Genomic DNA, 18,330 nt, shown 5'->3' with positions numbered 1-18,330 from the left:
TACAGGACTGGATTTTGACACGCCCCCTCCAGTGTTGCCATATTTTCTGAGTTAAATAAGCAACCAGGAGACAAGCCCAAAAGAACTAAAGAAGCAGCAACATGAGCACTTTAAAGGAGGAGTTCACCCAAAAAATTACTTATTTTCTATCAATTACACACCCCATGAAGCCTTGATTTCATGGATTTATTTTTGTTTTTGTGGCATTCCTAAGACAATAATTTGATGACCGTGTGTATTTCCGGTAGGAGACACAAATAATCTACTTTGTGCAGTGGCGTGCACAGACATTTTGAGGGGCAGGTGCTCAAGTAGAAAAAAAAGGGCACCTTGCGCGGCGCGTGGAACCGCCAGCTGCCCTAGTAGTGTGAGATTTATAGAAGAAAATTGCAATGCACATTTTGGGGAATTGTTAATATATTAGAAGCTTTTAATCCAGAATTGATCGATGTCACCATGGGCTACATACTGTAAACTAAAAAAAATAAAAAAATAAAACCTTTTATTTTCTTTCTTTTTTTTTCTCCAAAAGGGCATTTCTGGTCAAAAGGGCAAAGGGCAGGTGCTCTAGCAACACCTAGAGTCTATCTGTGCACGTCCCTGACTTTGTGTCTCCTACCGGATACATTAGCCGGTAGGAGACGGGAATCAAATTATTAGCTTAGGAATGCGACAAAAACAAAAAAGAATCCATGGATTCAAGGCTTCATAGGGTGTGCAATTGATAGAAAATAAATCATTTTTTGGGTGAACTCCTCCTTTAAACTTAATGCATCTGCTATTTGAACACGCGTCGCATCGAGACGCATTGTGAGGTTCTAGATCAGCTATTTTCAAAAACTCTTGCAATAACATTTGGAATATTTGGTATGTTTTTTGAAACATTTTAACAACACAAATGCTCCCCTGGGCACAAAACCCGTTTTGTGAAAATATTTTAGAACCAGTGATTTAAATAATAATAATAAGAAATATGGAAGCAAGCCTAAATAAACGAGTGCACTTTGGAAACAAGCCCCAAAAACCGCAACCCGCAACTACCAATTTTTACAAGCAACTTTACAGAAAACGAAGCCCAAAGTCGCTTATAATAAGCCGACATGGCAACACTGGCCCACTCCACACTGACGTCCAGTCATATTTCGGACGGTGTTCCAAGCCCACCAATCACAGGACCCTTACTGACTGGAGGCGGGGTTTGTGAACACGTGCAAAACCTACCAGTTTGGCAGCTTTCACAAATGTACCTTCCTCCATTCACCTGTAAAGAAACATGTCTACTGGAGGCTACTGTCTACTAGGCTACTATTGTACTGTAAGCCAATGCTCAGTATAAAACAACATGAGTCTCCAAATATAAATAGACCGAGGCCGAGCCTACTAATGTACACCAGTGTGTCAAGACCAAACTGTCTGTCCTGGTTTCATAAACTGCCAGAGTCGAGATGGTGGGCTCAAAGGTGAGAATGTTTATTGTTATTGTCTAACCAGCAGTGGTGGGACATAACTAATCTAAGAATCTAAGTGCATACAATAAAATGCATACAATTTAGAGGAACTTGTAATTCATTTGAGTATTTCCACTTCATGCTAGGCTAATATAGGCCTACTCTACTACATTTCAGAGATACATTTTACACTTACAGGCTACTTTTTTGCTCCACTAATTTAATTGGCAGCTTTAGTTACTATACTTGCAGATTTCAATTATTAATGCAAATTATAAATCAAATAATAAATTAAGATAACATTTGTATAGGTTATGTTACCCAGCAGTCATTGAAATGAGCTTCACCTTTACCAGCTGCAACATTAAAGTGATGAGCACATATGATTCTGATATGATACCTTTGCTACTTTAATTATATTTGTACATTTGAATGCTATAATACTTTTGTACTTTGACTTCAGTATGATTTTAAATGCAGGACTGGTACTCAAGTCAAGGATCTGGTTCTCAAACATGCTTATTACACCACTGATACATGTTTTCTCTCATCTGTCACTCAAGAGATGTTTTGTAGAGGAACAGTTGAAGCAGCCCCCAATGAGACAAGATGTTTGTGTTGTGAATTGATGCTAGCAACTTCTTTTAAACTCCTTTTAATGTTCAACTATTGTCACACCCATAATGTGTGTGTTGAAAGTCAAAATTGAATTTCTATTTGATAGGACTATCTGGGTTAACAGAGTAGCCAATGAACGAAATGGAAAACAAAAAAATGTGTCAGTCAAAAGTTATGAAAGAATTGTCAGGAATCAAACCAGGGGGCTTGGCATAAATCATTAATGATTCTTTCTGAGTGATCTTCATCATCTCTTGTAGATAATGGACCATTGTTTTGTCTGTATGTCCCCCACGAGACCAAGCACACTTATACCATATTTCAGCAGCGATTCAGCATTTGGAAAAACTTCATCTTCAATAGACTCGACTACAGTAACAGTGTCTCCATAAATAAATAAAAATCAGACATCTGCAGCATGCTACAATTCTCAGTTCTTTTAAATTGAAGCTGCAGACTTATCTGTTTGCCACTGCCTTTTATTTAGGGTTTTGATAAATGTATTGTGCTGCATCCACTGTAACCTTATTCTCATTCTGTGTTTTATTTAGCTTATTCTCATTTCTATTTAATAACCGTTAATTGTATGCAATTGTTTTATAATGTGTTTCTTTTTCACTTTGTTGTACAGCTCTTGTAAAGCTCTCTTGAATGGCCATGTTGTTGAAACATGATATACACATAAACTCGCCTTGCCTAGCAGAAGGATATCCCCTGGTCTCAGCCTGTATAGCTAGTAACTCAGATGCCTTGTTGAAAAAAGTAGACTCTGTTATGTAATCACGAGTAGAAATATTGTACTTCTACTCCACTACAATTATTTGAAAACTTTAGTTACTAGTTACTTTGCAGATGTAAATTATTATATTATAAAACACACATTAACCACTTTAGCCCCATTTTATACCTAGGCTATTTGAAAATAGCCGATCAAGTCCAGGACTTGTAGATCTCACAACGACGTGTTGTGAGCTTGTAGATCTGCTATTTTCAAACATTTTAGTACTTTTACTTTTGGTACTTTAAGTATATTTTGATGCCAATTTTGTACTTTTACTAAAGTAACATTTTGAACACAGGCCTTTTACTTAGGCTACATGGGATGGGACCTGTCCATGGTGCTGTCAGCATCAAAATCAATGTTGAACCTCTTCAACCCTAACGTATTGAAAAGTCTTGACACATTTTCATACGTTTGAAAACATTTAACAACATGAATCTTCTCTTATAGGGGTTCCCTGGCACAAAACCTTTTCAGATGGGGGCTCCACAGCCGATTAGCCTATATGCATCAATTTAGGGGTCCTGGACTCTAAAATGTTTGAGATGCAGTGATGTAAATCATTGGTTCTCAAAGTGGGGTCTGGGGACCCCCAGGGGTCCTTGGGGTGGTTCCAGGTGGTCCCTATGCAAAATGAGTTAATACAGCGTCACAATCATTTTAACCACTTTATACTTTGGCTATTCAAAAATAACAGATCATAGCACGTCACTTCATGCCGCGCTATGAGCTTGTAGATCTGCTATTTTTCTTTGAATCTTTGAATATATACATATTTTTCAAATCTTTGCTTCTGGCACCCCTGGCCCAAAATATTTCGAGATGGGGGTCCGCAGCCAAATGCTTATCAATTTCGGGGTCCTTGACATGAAAAAGTTTGAGAAGCAGTGGTGTAAACTGTGTACTACATGATGAGATGATGAGAGACCTGTCCGTGGTGGTGCTGATGCTGCAGGTCTAGCACACGCACGCCACGGGTGGGGGCGTGACGTCACGGGAGAGACCGGCTAGGAGCAAGCGAAGGGGGAGAAAAGAAGAGGGGGAAGACGGGCCGAAGGATGACTGCATCAAAGGAAAATAAAAAACATGCATCCCGTTATTCATCATCTGACATTTTTATATAAAGCATTAAAGATGGTTGATCTGTTGTTTACCTACAACTAGGGCTACACACTGTATGCCGCAATAAATGACCAGCCACCCTGATAAGGTAATTATTATCTTTCGCGTTTCAATTTGCACGTCCTTGAGCCTCATCTACTGGGAAATAACTTTATTTCGATTGTGGCTATAATCGTCACCTTAATCACTTAAACCCCCAGCATCATGGAGAAAGCTTTCGCAGAAAATAGCACAACGCTAGCGCTGAGCTTGTCGATCGGCTATTTTCAGCAAAAGCTTTCCCCACAATAACAGAAAACAGAAAAGATACTAGCATAGAGCCCTGCGGAGTGCGGACTGAGGGACTCCACTCCCCATATGGGGTTTAAGTGGTTAACAGCGGCAGCCAGATGCCAAGTCGAACAAGATATGAGGATCATATAGCCAAAGTGTAAAATCCTCTACTGATGGCTACGTACAGCCGGGCTATTATTAATAGGCCTATACCTAAACGTTGGTTTCAATATGAAATTGTGCGATAATTTCACATTTCACATTGTAATTATGCTTGAGAACCATGACCGAACATCCCCCAGCGGTTCCTTTGTTTCCGATTCCGTCCGTTCCTCCGTGAGAAATTAAAATGGAAACTGTGTAGAGATGAGCGCGGTGCCGCATCATACCGCTGTATTTGAGCCACTGCCACGCCGAGCACATGGGCTTTGCGCACCGCACTTCACTATCAACATGCGCATTAGGTTGCAGTGCTTCGTGCCCCACGAGGAGCTGCTGCCAATTCAGCTGCCTGATAGCGACTGCAGTGTCCTCAAATATAGGCTATGTCAGTGGTTCTCAAACGTATACATTTCAAGGTCTCCCCCTTAACTCTGACAGTGTACAAATGGACCCTTCCATTTGTTTCCATTTCTACACTGTCAGAGTTACAGACTTGTAAATTTAGACCCTGCTAAAGGAACCCAGAGAGTCCCTGAAATCCACTTTGAGAACTACTGGGCTACTATGGACACTAATGTTTGCAGTGCTTTGTGCCGCCAATGCTGCCAATTTGCTGACCTGATAGTGACCGCAGTGTCCTCAAATGGTTAGGCCAGTGGTTCTCAAACTTTTTAATTTCAAGGACTGCCAGTTTAATAAGCATTAGGCCACGTGGACGTTTGATACCATTTGCTATCTCTGCGGGACCCCAATTTATACTATGAAATCCTAACTCTGAGAGTGTACAAATGGTGGCTCAATTTTTTACACTCTCAGAGTTACAGTCGTGAAACTCCTCAAGGACCCCTGGGGGTCCCCGGACCCCAGTTTGAGAACCACTGGGTTAGGCTATGTTATGGACAGACAGCAATGTTTATGTCAGCAAAAAAAGATAGCATTGCCTCGTGCAATGATGTTGAATATGTCCTATTCAGCCATTTTGCATTGCCCATTCACTGTATAGCAGTATCAATAATGTAAAGGTTGATGTTATCATCCTGCTGTTAAGAGTCACCTTTTGTCTGTGCTGCAGAGTAAGCTGGGTCAAGAGTGATGTCATCTCCAGGCATGGGAACCTCCAGTGACCCCCTCTTGGCCAGCCCAGGGGGGGGATCTGCTGCACCTCTGGAGGGCATCTGGAGGAGCACGCTACCCAAAACGGCCAGCTTCCCAACGTCCACCACTCGGCACCTCAGTCACCGTGCCAACAACTTCCAAAGACACCCAAAGCGACGGAAATTGATCAGACCGTCGCCCCCTCCGCCGCCGAACACGCCTTGCCCCCTTGACCAGCTGGACCTCACCGAGCTCCCTCCGAGGCGAACCTTCCCCGAGTTGCTCTTCAACGGCTGCGTCCTGTTCGGTATTGAGTTCAGCTACGCCATGGAGACGGCATATGTGACACCCGTGCTCCTACAGATGGGTCTCCCTGACCAGTTCTACAGCCTTGTGTGGTTCATTAGCCCCATTCTCGGTAAATGAAAAGCAGTGGGCATTGAGATACAGTAGAATATTAATATATTCAAAGTGTATCAGTTTTCATTGTGCAACCTTTCTTCAATAATATCATGTATCCAGAGTTGCACAGTGAAAGCTGATACACTGTGATTTTGAGTAACCCTGTTCTTATCTATTGTTTATTCAGTGGCCCATATAACTGTATCTGCTCATTTTGGCTTTAAGGATTCCTTGTTCAGCCTCTCCTTGGAGCTTGGAGTGATCGGTGCACGTCCCGATTTGGACGCAGAAGACCTTTCATTTTTGCTCTGGCCATAGGTGAGAAATTATCTTGATGTTCCTATAATGCCCTTCCAATAGACCAGTGATTTTCAAATGTTTTTAATTTAAAGGACCCCCAGAGTTATATGCATTAGATTAGGCAATGGACCCCTATAACTCTGAGAGTATACATTTGTATACTCTCTGAGGTACAGGCCCATAACTATCAATCAATCAATTGATCAATTTTCAGGGACCCCCTGGATCCCCTCATGGACCCCTGGGGGTCTCCGGACCCCACTTGGAGAACCACTATAGACTATAGCAGGGTAGTTGATATTTGTATGCTGGATTTAAAACATTTGCTCCCTCTGCTTTTTCACCCCAGGAGCATTGCTTGGTCTAACTCTGGTGCTGAATGGTCGGGACATTGGCGGTGCAATATCAGATACAGCGTCTAACCACAAGTGGGGCATCATCCTGACCATTTGTGGAGTGGTCCTGATGGACTTCAGTGCTGACTCAGCTGACAACCCAAGCCATGCGTACATGATGGATGTGTGTAGCCCAGAAGATCAGGACAGAGGGCTAAACATCCATGCACTCTTGGCAGGTCAGAAAGAACTATACTGAATTATTGATTATAAAAATAAAAAAATCGATTTTAAAATGCCACTTTCAACCTGGCAATTTTCATGATTCACAACACTGTTGTACAATAAAGTATAAAGTAGGGCTTTAGTTTTTAGGCACACTAATCAATTTAGTCAATTTTAAAAAATCCATTCAATTGTTTTGTGCCGATTCATTGATATATATAAAGAACATATAATAAAGTATATGAATAATGTGCTTGTGTGTGTATCTTGCATGTGTCGATGCTTCGCAGGACTGGGTGGCGGATTCGGCTACATTGTGGGTGGAATCAACTGGGACCACACAGAGTTTGGAAGGTCAATGGGAGGTCAGCTTCGGGTCATATACATGTTCACTAGTGTAACCTTGGTGGTTGCCACTGCAATGACTCTAAACAGTATCCCTGAACGCCCGTTGCCAAAGACCCAGCCACAGAAAACCTCCGGCAAAAACCATTTGAAAAGCCCCAGCCTCGCTCTTCCTCCTTCGCCCCCTGTACCCCCAGGTGGCTTTGAAGGGGAAGATGAAGAGCCTTACAGCTACCAATTCTCTGACTCCCGTCCACGCCATGTTGACCCCATGGGTCACTCGTGCAGTGCCAGTGCACACCTCTGTGCCGGCCTCACTAGTCCTATTTCCCCTCTTAGCCCCCTGACTCCTAAGTACGGCAGCTTTATAAGTAGGGACAACTCTCTCACTGGCATCAATGAGTTTGCCTCCTCTTTGGGAACCTCCTATATAGACAGTGTTCTGATAGACTGCTACACAGGTCAGCAGACACCACAGCCCATGGAGGCTGACTCTATAGCCAGAGCCCTGCCTCCAGGGGACTCTCCTCCTCATCAGGAGCCTACACAAGGGCCAGAAGGGTCCTCTTCTCTGGGTGATGCTCAGCCTGAAGGAAGGACTCAACCAGGTGCAGAGGCTCAGCCTGAAGGAAGGACTCAACCAGGTGCAGAGGCTCAGCATGAAAAAGAGCAGCCTGAAGAAGATGCTCAAAGTGGAGCTGGCTCTCAGCCCGGAGAAGGGTCGAATCGAGGCTCTATCTTGAAGCGGCCCCAGAGTCTTGCACTAATAGAGGACCCACTGGCAACCCAGACTGTTGGTCTGGAAAATGGACGCAGAAGGACAGTGACCTTCAGTCAGCAGGTCTGCCATGTTTCCAATTAACCTCATGAATTCTAGCGTCCGTATTCTGGCATGCCGGCGAACATTCAGCAAAAATATAAATAGACGATCTACAAGCTCATAACGCATCGCATTGTTAGCTTGTAGATCGGCTATAGATTGGCTATTTTCGGCAGCGATTTAGTGTAGACTAGAGGGACAAAAGGAGAGAGCCAAGTACAGACCCCTGGGGGCACACTGTTCAATTAAGTATAGGGTTTAAGCGGTATCCTTCTTACATTCTCAGACTTACATTAATACAATTTTGATGTACAAATCATGTCAACAGTTATCTATGAATTATTATTATTATTCCAGGGCTACGTTTTATACACATACTATATACTACAGTATGCTGCTGCATACATCACTGTTTTCATTTCATGAAGGTCGCAAACATTCTGCTGAATGGAGTCCGCTATGAGAGCGATCTGAGTGAGCATGTGGAGACAGCAGACTCCCAGATGTCCATGAGGCTGTTGTGTGTGGCCATCTACAGAATGCCTCCCTCACTTCGCAGCTTGTGCACTAATCATTTTTTGGGTAAGAACAAGAATCCCTGATTTATACTTGATTGCGCACTGTGTTGCACACATGATGCAACGCTTTGCGAGCTAGTACTGTAGATCTACTATTTTTGAATATGGCATCATATTTGATAAATATGTACAATAAAGCCATGAGTGTTACTTTAACTCAGAGTGCAAAAATCTCTTTTACACTCATACAGTACTTCACAGTATGTGTCTAAGACTTCCAAGTTCAAACTCATGATTCTTGTACCACAACAACATTGTATTTTTGTTTTTGTATTTCAAATGCCACATGTAACTAATCCTGTTAGCTTCTGTCTGGGTTGTAGGTTGGCTGTCCTTTGAGGGAATGCTGCTGTTTTACACTGACTTCATGGGGGAGGTGGTGTTTGAAGGAGACCCCAAAGCGCCCCACGACTCAGAGGCCTACCAACGTTACAATGCTGGGGTCAGCATGGGCTGCTGGGGCATGTGCATCTATGCATTCAGTGCTGCCTTCTATTCAGGTACAGAGCCCCCCAGGTATCTTTGGTGTCAGTGCAGTGCTGGCCTGGATATAGAAATTATCAGGGTTCGATAAAAAAAACTGAGGGGGATACATTTTCTTAACCACTTAAGCCCTATACTTCTTTGCACTGAAAGTGAAAATAGCCAATCTACAAGCTCACAACGCATCGCATTATGGCGCGTTGAGAACAGTAGATCTCTTTTTCTTTTTACTTTTACTTTTTTTTACCTTTGACAAGTGGTTAACATTTTAATTCAATTTTTAAATTGTGATATTATCAATATCAAACATATCAGACCGTCTACATTTATCCAAATGAAATGCATGTATTTAATTCAGTCTGACAAGGAGCAAGGATAAGATATATCACCACTGGCCATAAAAATGAGTGACCAGAGGGGGATATCAAAAGCAGAGGCATGGATCCCCCCTCCCCATCCTCCCCAGCAAATCGAACCCTGGTAGTTATTACCCTAGTTGGACTTGGCCTACAATTTTCCTTCTTTATTAAGTGCAGCTGGCACCTATTACTTTCCATTCGCCTTTTGCTTCTTCTAATTCTCCTTTCTTCGACTGCTTCCAGCCATACTAGAGAAGCTGGAGGAGCGTTTCTCTCTCCGGTCTCTCTATTTTTTTGCCTATCTGGCATTTGGTTTGGGAACCGGCCTGGCCACGCTCTCCAACAACCTCTACGTGGTACTGTCTCTCTGTGTCACCTACGGGGTGCTCTTCTCCTCTCTGTGCACGCTGCCTTATTCGCTGCTGTGTGAATACTACCAGAGCCCTCAGGTCAGTCCATATACAGATGTACTGTAGTAGTACACAATTCATCATCTTTATGTTATTTTCAGGGATACATTTGTCACAGTTGACTAGACTCTAGCTAGAGTCATTCGTGCACAGCTTTGCAGATGACATGTGTAACTCAGCTTTATTGTCACATCACAAGTGTACAGGTATAAAGAGTGGGTGAAATTATTTTTTGTACAAGCTCCCAACAGTTAAAAAAAATAGAGAATAGAGAAAGAAACAAAGGAAGCAAAGACAGATGACAAGACACAATGTCAAATACCTAAGGTGTCAAAATAGAAAATAAAAAAGGCAGAATACCACAATCTTTATTCATAGTCATATTAGTCATATATACTGTATATAAAGTGACAGTGCTAACTGAAATTGCATGTGTGTATTTGTGTTTGTCTTAGTTTTGTGGCTCCACTGAGGAAGGGACCAGGCGTGGGATGGGGGTGGACATCTCTCTGCTGAGCTGTCAGTACTTCCTGGCTCAGATCCTGGTGTCGGTGCTGATGGGACCTCTGACCTCGCTGGTGGGCGGGGCCCAAGGAGTGATGTACTTTTCCAGCGTGATGTCATTCGTGGGCTGTCTGTACTCATCCCTCTGCGTGGTGTACCACCTGCCCCCCGCTGAGGGTGAGCCCCCCGAAAGCGAGACCCAGCCACTATTGGTGCACATTTAGAAAACAGGCCCTTAATTGACCTCACACATGCACTTAACCACACACATTCTCACACAGTCACTTATTGTCTCTTTTGACCTTCACAGCCCGATAGGACAACTTACTGTACATGTTGCTGCACATTGTACCGCATAAACACCTATATTGTTTCACAGTACTCAGCACTGCTCCTCTCAGAGTTAGACAGACAGAGAGACAGACATTGGCCACCGCTCTAACGTGTACATGACCAGTGTGTTTCATACAGTGTGTGTGCCCATGCATTTACTTTCTAACTTTTCCACCAAAAATGTGTGATCCTTGTGACTGTGGTGTGGTAGATTTGGATTTCTGCAAATGTGTGTGCGTGTAAGAGTGTGCCTATGCGCAATCGTGACAGTGTTCAATGAGTAAGCTCTATGAGTATGCCTGTATGCTTGTGAATGAAAGATAATGGTAGGCTGCTGTATGTTTGATTTCTCTGCTCTGAGTTGACCCTTTCATCATCTTTCCTTGCTTGTTTTTGTTTAGGATAGAATTTCGACCGCCACATAAAACTACAGCTTTGCCCTCTCTTTCCTCTTTCTATCAGTTGCCTAATGTCTGCATGAGCTACAGTAGTCCCCCGATGCCATGTGTTAGTCCTTTGTTTTGGTCATACTGCCAAGGGAATGTCTACCTGCCTGTTTCTCTGAGTTAGCATATTAGCATTCCACTTTCGGCAGGATTTAATGACTAACTGAATGTGCTGCCAATGGCCCTTGTTTTTGTTTTGTTTTTAGCATTGAATGCCACATGTCAGCACTCACTTTAACATTGAATTTAGGAACTCCGATGCTGCAAACACATAGTCTACACTAGTCTACACATTCACACAGACAATGAGCACTAATTACATTTCCTTATGTGAAACTCTTCTCAGAATGTGTTGAGCTGGCTGACTCTTATTCGTGTCCCCAGCAAGAGTAGCTGCAATGACAAACACTTTAAGGACAGATAGCCATGACTGATAGGGCCACACACACACACACACACACACACACACACACACACACACACACACACACACACACACACACACACACACACACGCTCCCAGGCACACGCACATGCACACACAATCACAGACAACCGTGTACTGATGGCAGATGATCTATGGGCCATCACTAAGCCATGGACAGCACTGTGAGCTGTCACCCTGCTCCTGGCCGTACCGTTGTAATGACAGTGATTCTTGTCATTATCAGGAAGAGGAGAAGTTGAAACTGGGGTGTGATTCAACATTCAGTCGGAAACCCAACAAATCAGAAGAGCGACAAAACAGCTGTATGGCTGGTGAAAGAAAGAGTTCTCAGAAGATTCATGTGAACTATTGGTAACCATGAAGCTGGACGACAATGAGAGAAAAGACATTTGGGGCTCTATTGACAGCTGCAAGTGCTTATTTTCACCATAGGGCATGCTGTAGGTTGTAGTCTTCTGCCACTACACCACACCCACTGAGCATGAGGCTCACACTGTAGTGCAAGTGTGCAACCTTCCCACAATCAAGATTATGATCCAACAGGAAGTATCAAACATTCATCCATAAATGCTAGATATTTCATCTTCATCAGGCCACTATTATTGGTGCAAATAAATTATTTTTTAATCTATTGCACCATATCAAGTAAGCTTGCTTTGCATAGCCTGAGCTTTCTTGTCACACAACTGGTAGAGCCTTATTTCAGGCCTTTTACAAAACGATAGACATCACTATTGCCTGTTTTCAGCTTTCATTTGAAGTGTTTTACTGGTCTCCACAATGAGCACGCCCACATTTTCCATGCCAGTCATTAGCTGGTGATGTCTCAGCAGATGTGTCCATCAAGGCATCCATAACTGACGAGACATACCATGCCAATGTTCCTAAAGAAACAGGAGATCATGGATTATGCTGTTCCAGCCTGCTTAAGATAAAATAAAACTAATATTTTGAATATTTTAGTGTGTTCTCTGATGCCAGCTATAGTTCGATATTAACAGTGTTACTGTAACAGCTACTTTAATTCAGGGTTGAGTTGAAACTAAAATGTTCATTTTGCCATTTTGGACTCCTGTCTTTTATTAAACAAGATTCACATTATATGAACTGTACATCCAGCCAAGATATCACCCCACTTGACCAGTTAAAATAATAACTCACTGCAACCTCAAAATATGCCACATGAGGGTGCTATGACATTTGAGAAACAAAATGCCTTCAGTTATCCTTTTTTCCATTGCTTTGAAAATGGGGACATTCCTGCATTTAAGCCAACCACTTTCCATGTTATACAAAATTAGGTCAAGTGACATCATCTTACAAGGCCTTAAGAATAATGTCAATAATCTATAAACGGGTACTTGAATTAAATAATTAACACATTGGTAAAAAGACATGTTTTTATTTTCTCTCTTTTTTTTCTTTTAAAACAGAATATACAAAGCAGTGGCTGAAGTAACCAAATGTTCTTGTTTCTGGAAAAGGCAGTATTTTGATATGAAACTGGGTTACCCAACCATTAACATAGTAAACTCATTGAAAAACAAAATGTAGAATATAAATGGTACAAACTTGCGTGGAATGCATACAGAACTGACCAAAGCTTTAAGATTTAAGAGAGGTTAATCAACATTGCAGAAGCCTGCCTCCACATAACAGGGTCAAGCAGTCTTTTTATCATGGAGGTATTATTTGTGCCATCTGTTATGCTAAAAGGATTAATCACTAGCAGCTCAACACAAGGAGCAAGGCTTAACTAATGATGTTACCCCCAATTAAAACTTGTCTTTGGTCCTTAGTGAATCTGAGAGGTCAACATGAGCCTTGGTGTGGGGGAGCAGCTGCCTTAGTAAGAATCCACTGGTCAGCAGTAACATAGTAGACTGTGCTTATACCATATACTGATATATAAAACTAATAAAAGAACTGATTTCATCATGTGGCCCTATTTGCACAAGAAAAAAGTTTGTTTTATAGACCAATAAATAACATCTCATAAAAAAAAGGAGGAGAGGCCACTACGTTTCAAGACTCCAGTGCAATGTGATAACGTGGGAGCAGACAAAACAAAATAATCTCACATACAGAAAGCACAAGCTCTACACTATTGTTGACCAGGCTGTTTAGACAGTGCTGAACAGGGTGAAGCAGGACAGAGCTCTTTAAGCCTTCACTTCAGCTTCCTTTGCATCTCCATTTTCTTCTTTTTTCTCCGTCTTCTGCTTTTTTGTCTCCACCTTTTCCTGTAGAAAAATTATATTTTAGCTAAAAGGAATTCTTTAGTTTATTTTAAGTTCAAGGTACATTGCTAAATGTTGATTTAGTCAAATTGTTCTAAAAACACTATGAAGTACAAAGAGAAGAATTGGGTATGGGTACTATGGACAGAGTTCTATACAGTTACAAAAGTTAGAACCGACCTCCTTCTCCTTCTCCTTCTCATCCTCAGCTGCACGCTTCACAGGCTGTGCATCAGTCTTGTCAGCAGGGGGCGCCTTCTCTGCCTTTCCTACAATTGACAGTTTACATGAGCTAGTTAGTACATATCGACTCATATTTCACACATTCATCCCACACCACAGTACAAGCACGGGGAGGGAGAGTGTGTGTGTGTGGGGGGGGGGGGGGTCCACAAAAAGACAAAACACAATTTTACATTTAAGACAACTCAGGGAAACGATGTTCAGGTATGATGAAGAAATAAAGCATCTACAAGTGTGAATACAAATTCAGTTCCTGGAGGGAGGGCTTACCATTCTCTTTATCTTCTTCCTCTTTCGCTACCTCCTCAGTAGCTTTGTCAGCTTTGTGTTCAGCACCGTTCTGAATGACAAGAGGAAACGTTAATTCCACTAGCAGACAAGAGCATCCGTTTCATACAATGTTTGGTTAGCATGAGAGCAACTGTGTATTTGAATTGGAATCAACTATCAAAGGAATCAAGTTTTAGGCTATTCCAAAATATATATAACTTTGGATCAAATCCTCAAAATCCTGCATTGCTCTGTGTGATCCTCCAGGGTTTCTCTTCTTTGCACTGTGTTGCTCTTATCGCCTCCCCTGGGGATCAACTTAGTGAGGGTGTCAAGTCTCTTGACAAAAAAAGAAAAATAACAGATCTACAAGCTAACAACTAGATTGTAGATATGTTCTTTTTTGGCAAGAGACCCAAGGCTGTAACATCTGTGCCATTTCCAACAACCCCAAACCCAAACAAAGCGGCTGTTGGTGGGAGAGCAGAGCAGTCTGTCTGGAGAGCAGCAGCTTTAAGGAAGGGGGGCGGGTCTATGGACACCTGCATGATGGGGGTGCTGCTGTTTTAAGACAAAAGGCCATGAGGCTCCTCGTCGTCTCGTCAAGGGACTCAAAACTACTCACGGTGCCATTCTTAGCAGGTGCGTCTTCCTCTTTCTTCTCTTTCTTCTCCTCCTTCTTCTCCACTTCGACTTCTTTCTTCTCTTTCTTCTCTTTCAAGTCCTGAGAGAGAAAAAAATGGAGTCCTCCTCAGTAATGACGTTCAAAGACACTTATCCTTTTTTTCCCCCTTGAAGTTAAATTTAATTATGTGCTTCTTTGAGACAAATTTGAGCCCTGCCAGGGCTACTTTCACCAGCTGACATTAAATAAGTTTGTTTTCTGGGACATATTTGGTACTTTAATTCGTCTGTGTGGGGTTTATGAGGCAGAGGATGTCTGGTTAGTAGTGGCTTCCCGCCCACAGCTCACCCAGCTGTGTCGTCTCTCTAACGCTTTGTGGTATAATACTTTATTAATTTGTGCTTTAGTTCACTGCTATCAAACAATAAACGTTGTGTGGTCGTCGGGAAACATAAAACTTTGATAAAACACTTAACTATGTTCGGGCTGACTAAAAAAGCTTACATATTCACTGTTTTCTGCGACTAACAGAATAACCGAATGTTGATTTATCCTGTCATTGCCAACGTCAAGAAACACAAATCAATTCACAAGTTCGCTAACAATAGCCAGTTAGTTTTTAGTAACCATAACCAAATATGAATGAAACGCACCTTTGCGGTAACCTCTTTGGTTGGGGTCGTCGTGTCAACTGCGGTATCAGCCATAGTAGTAGTAGTTGTTGTTTGTGAGTAATTAGTAAAAGAATAAAGTCTTGTTTTAATATATTTGTCCGTGTAAGATGAGGTATCCTGAGAGGCCGGGAGACAAATGATGAACACCAGCCGCTTCTTTTCTCTCGAGGTGAATACCGCAGGTCTGCGACCAATGCGATTGGAGGGTGTCTGTAATACGGCATTCCTATTGGAGGAATGACTTGTCGATCATGTCACATAATCCCGCCCCTGGAAGCTCCGCCCGGCTGTCTCTCGGCTGATTGGTCCAGAGCTTTAAAGCGGTGTGTAAGTAAAAGCCCGATTCATACTTCGACGTACGACCGTGTTGCGGCTAAAAAATAGCAGACATACAAGCTCACAGTGCGTCGAGGATGAGACGCGCTGTGAGCTTTTAGGTCTGCTATTTTCGGCGCCCCACACCGCCGACCGCCGTGCGAAAGATCATGACTTAAACCACGGTACCAGCAGCATGCTCCTGAACAGTTTTAAGGTTGCGTTGCTCCATCAAGATTTTCACCTTGATGGAGAAAATCTAAATTTAAGCTGCATTGTGTTTGTCGACAAACTAAAGTATTGACACAGAATTAGTAACTACATGAGCTAGGCTTAAGTATATGGCTTGGCAGCGCACGCTTGGCTTCTTTTGTCTTTTTTTGTGAGAGAGAGAGAGAGAGAGAGAGAGAGAGAAAGAGAGAGAGAGCGAGCGAGAGAGAGAGAGAGAGAGAGAGGGGGTATCAAGTTACATGAGAAACAGTAATTTGACGATCTTGAAACCACTCCTCCTTTCTATATTTAACCTTAACAAAGCGTGGTCCTAGTGAAATGTGAGTTTCTTTAGGCTTTCACTTGTTCAGCAAGTGTCAAAGCAATTATAAGGCGTTGATGTCATATTAAACAGTTCATTAAAATAACACAGATTAACCAAATCATAGCATTTGTACAGGAAGGAAGACATGCACTGCATGTTTGTGAATGAACAATCCATTCTTCAAATGTTATATTTTATACAGTAGCCTATTATGACTGGAATTGGCCTAGACATTTCATGGTAGAAGGTTTATTCATTTATGAATGGTTTATATCTCTTTGAAGTATTATCAGCCGACATAGGTGCGGTGCTATTTCCAATTGGCAGAACATTGCATGCTGAAGACCAGACAGAAACAAGTGCATCATTCACAGCATATTTCCTATAGGCGAAAAGTTAATTTGTCATACAAAGGCTGGGGACAAGGTCAACTATTAGTGTCCTGCTGTTTAATTCCTTGAGACTAACTAGTAAAGACAGCAATTAGGGCATATGGTCTGTTCATGTATGAGTGCATACTGTATGCATGTAAATGGCTGTGTGGGAAACCGTAAGTCACAGCAATAATGTGATTAGTTTACAGAATTTTCTAAAGATGGTTGAAATAAAAAATATCAGTGGCTGATTGTGAGATATGAAAATCACACACTCAAGCACAAATCGTACAATAATAATGATAAAATCCTAGCTAAACCCTTACAAAAAAGTAAAACTTTGTGAGAAATTAATATGATGTATTCATTTCTCACAAGGTTTTACACGCAATATGCAAACGGTGTCTTCAAAATGCTTGTAGTACTGGGTTATTTGAGGGGAGGTGGAGCTTGAGGGTAGCCAGATTCAACTTCACTTCGTCTCTCTTATGTAAGTGTGATCAAACATGAGATTTCAACAGTGCTTACAGATTAAATTAAACATCTTCCCTCATTAATTAGAGAGCACCTGTTGGCTTGGTTGATAAAGTGGTGTTTTATAGAACAACCAAAGGGTACTTCCTCTTCCCCAGGGTTATCTAAGGTTATCTTCCAGTGCGCAGTCTGTCCTCATGTTGCACTACTTACTTATCTAGCAGTTAAACCCAAGGGTGTGGCTACACACAACACTGCGTGGGCCCTGATTTTTTCTTTTTTTTTTCTTTTTCTTTTCCGGAGTCTGCAACACCTGAACAGCGCCTCACTCTCAGTCCACATTCATGCCCCATTCCCATGAAAAACCCAGAATGGAGATTGTGTCATGGCACCCATTCACCTCATGAACCCTATAGCGTCCCTATTCTGCAAAAATAGCAGATCTACTCTTGCAATGCATTGTGAGCTTGTAGGTGGAGAATTTGGTTGAATTCTTCTAGTTTGAATGAAACCACATTGGGCAGGATTATATAGTACATCTGACCATTTTCCCTCTGTGGAGATAATCAAACATTTTTATAATGGTGAGAAATATGCAAAATAAGCAAGTAATACTTTTATACTAATATTTGTAAAACATGTATGTCAACACTGGGGTATTTCTATATGATATTATAAATGTTCTCATCCCAATCGTGTCTTTATAAATGCAAAAAATATATCACTATCAGTGACGTTATTTTAGTGTCTAATTTCAGAATCCCATGAGACCTAATCTTGATATGTTCACGTCTCATCTCACCACACCAGGATTTAAGTCACTGAATGTGATGAACCCTCTGAACACTCGTTAAGTCATCCACCTCACATTCAACAGAAATATAATTATGAACAGTGTAATTACATGCAGAGATCAAAGGGGCGTGTGGGTTATTCTGAGCTGTTGAGCTTGATGATTACTCTGTCTCATATAGGGGAGGAGGGTTTTTACCCCCGTCAACGTTGTCTGTCATTCCAAAAGGACAAGATACCATGTAAGTCATGATACAGACATAACAGTTTGTATCAAAGTGTCTCATTTAAATAGTTAAAA

The 18,330-nt window shown here is 41.9% G+C and overlaps 2 protein-coding genes across 2 annotated transcripts; one reads left to right on the top strand and one right to left on the bottom strand.

Annotated features, from left to right (window-relative positions):
• Positions 1–4,014: 4,014 nt before the first annotated feature.
• Positions 4,015–10,484, top strand: slc45a1 (solute carrier family 45 member 1; the record flags this gene model as incomplete). The annotated part of the gene is made up of 9 exons (XM_080424901.1): positions 4,015–4,057; positions 5,477–5,917; positions 6,127–6,219; positions 6,551–6,775; positions 7,052–7,947; positions 8,355–8,508; positions 8,828–9,004; positions 9,590–9,795; positions 10,212–10,484. Exons 2-9 carry the CDS (start codon positions 5,497–5,499, stop codon positions 10,482–10,484), a joined length of 2,445 nt encoding a protein of 814 aa, XP_080281027.1. The 5' UTR covers positions 4,015–4,057; positions 5,477–5,496.
• A 2,389-nt stretch (positions 10,485–12,873) lies between these two features.
• LOC308082852 (uncharacterized protein) lies at positions 12,874–15,689 on the bottom strand. Its single transcript, XM_080424913.1, has 5 exons — positions 15,519–15,689; positions 14,866–14,964; positions 14,241–14,310; positions 13,908–13,996; positions 12,874–13,730 (listed from the first exon to the last, which is right to left on the bottom strand). The coding sequence occupies exons 1-5, from the start codon at positions 15,570–15,572 to the stop codon at positions 13,650–13,652; spliced, it is 393 nt and encodes a 130-aa protein (XP_080281039.1). The 5' UTR covers positions 15,573–15,689; the 3' UTR covers positions 12,874–13,649.
• Between the last annotated feature and the right edge of the window lie 2,641 nt (positions 15,690–18,330).

This window comes from Gymnoscopelus braueri (genome assembly GCF_963280865.1).
Source record: "Gymnoscopelus braueri genome assembly, chromosome: 3".
In the NCBI taxonomy this organism is placed as follows: domain Eukaryota; kingdom Metazoa; phylum Chordata; class Actinopteri; order Myctophiformes; family Myctophidae; genus Gymnoscopelus; species Gymnoscopelus braueri.
The sequence above is the reverse complement of the archived record's forward strand: the minus strand, read 5'-3'. Positions and strand labels throughout refer to the sequence as shown.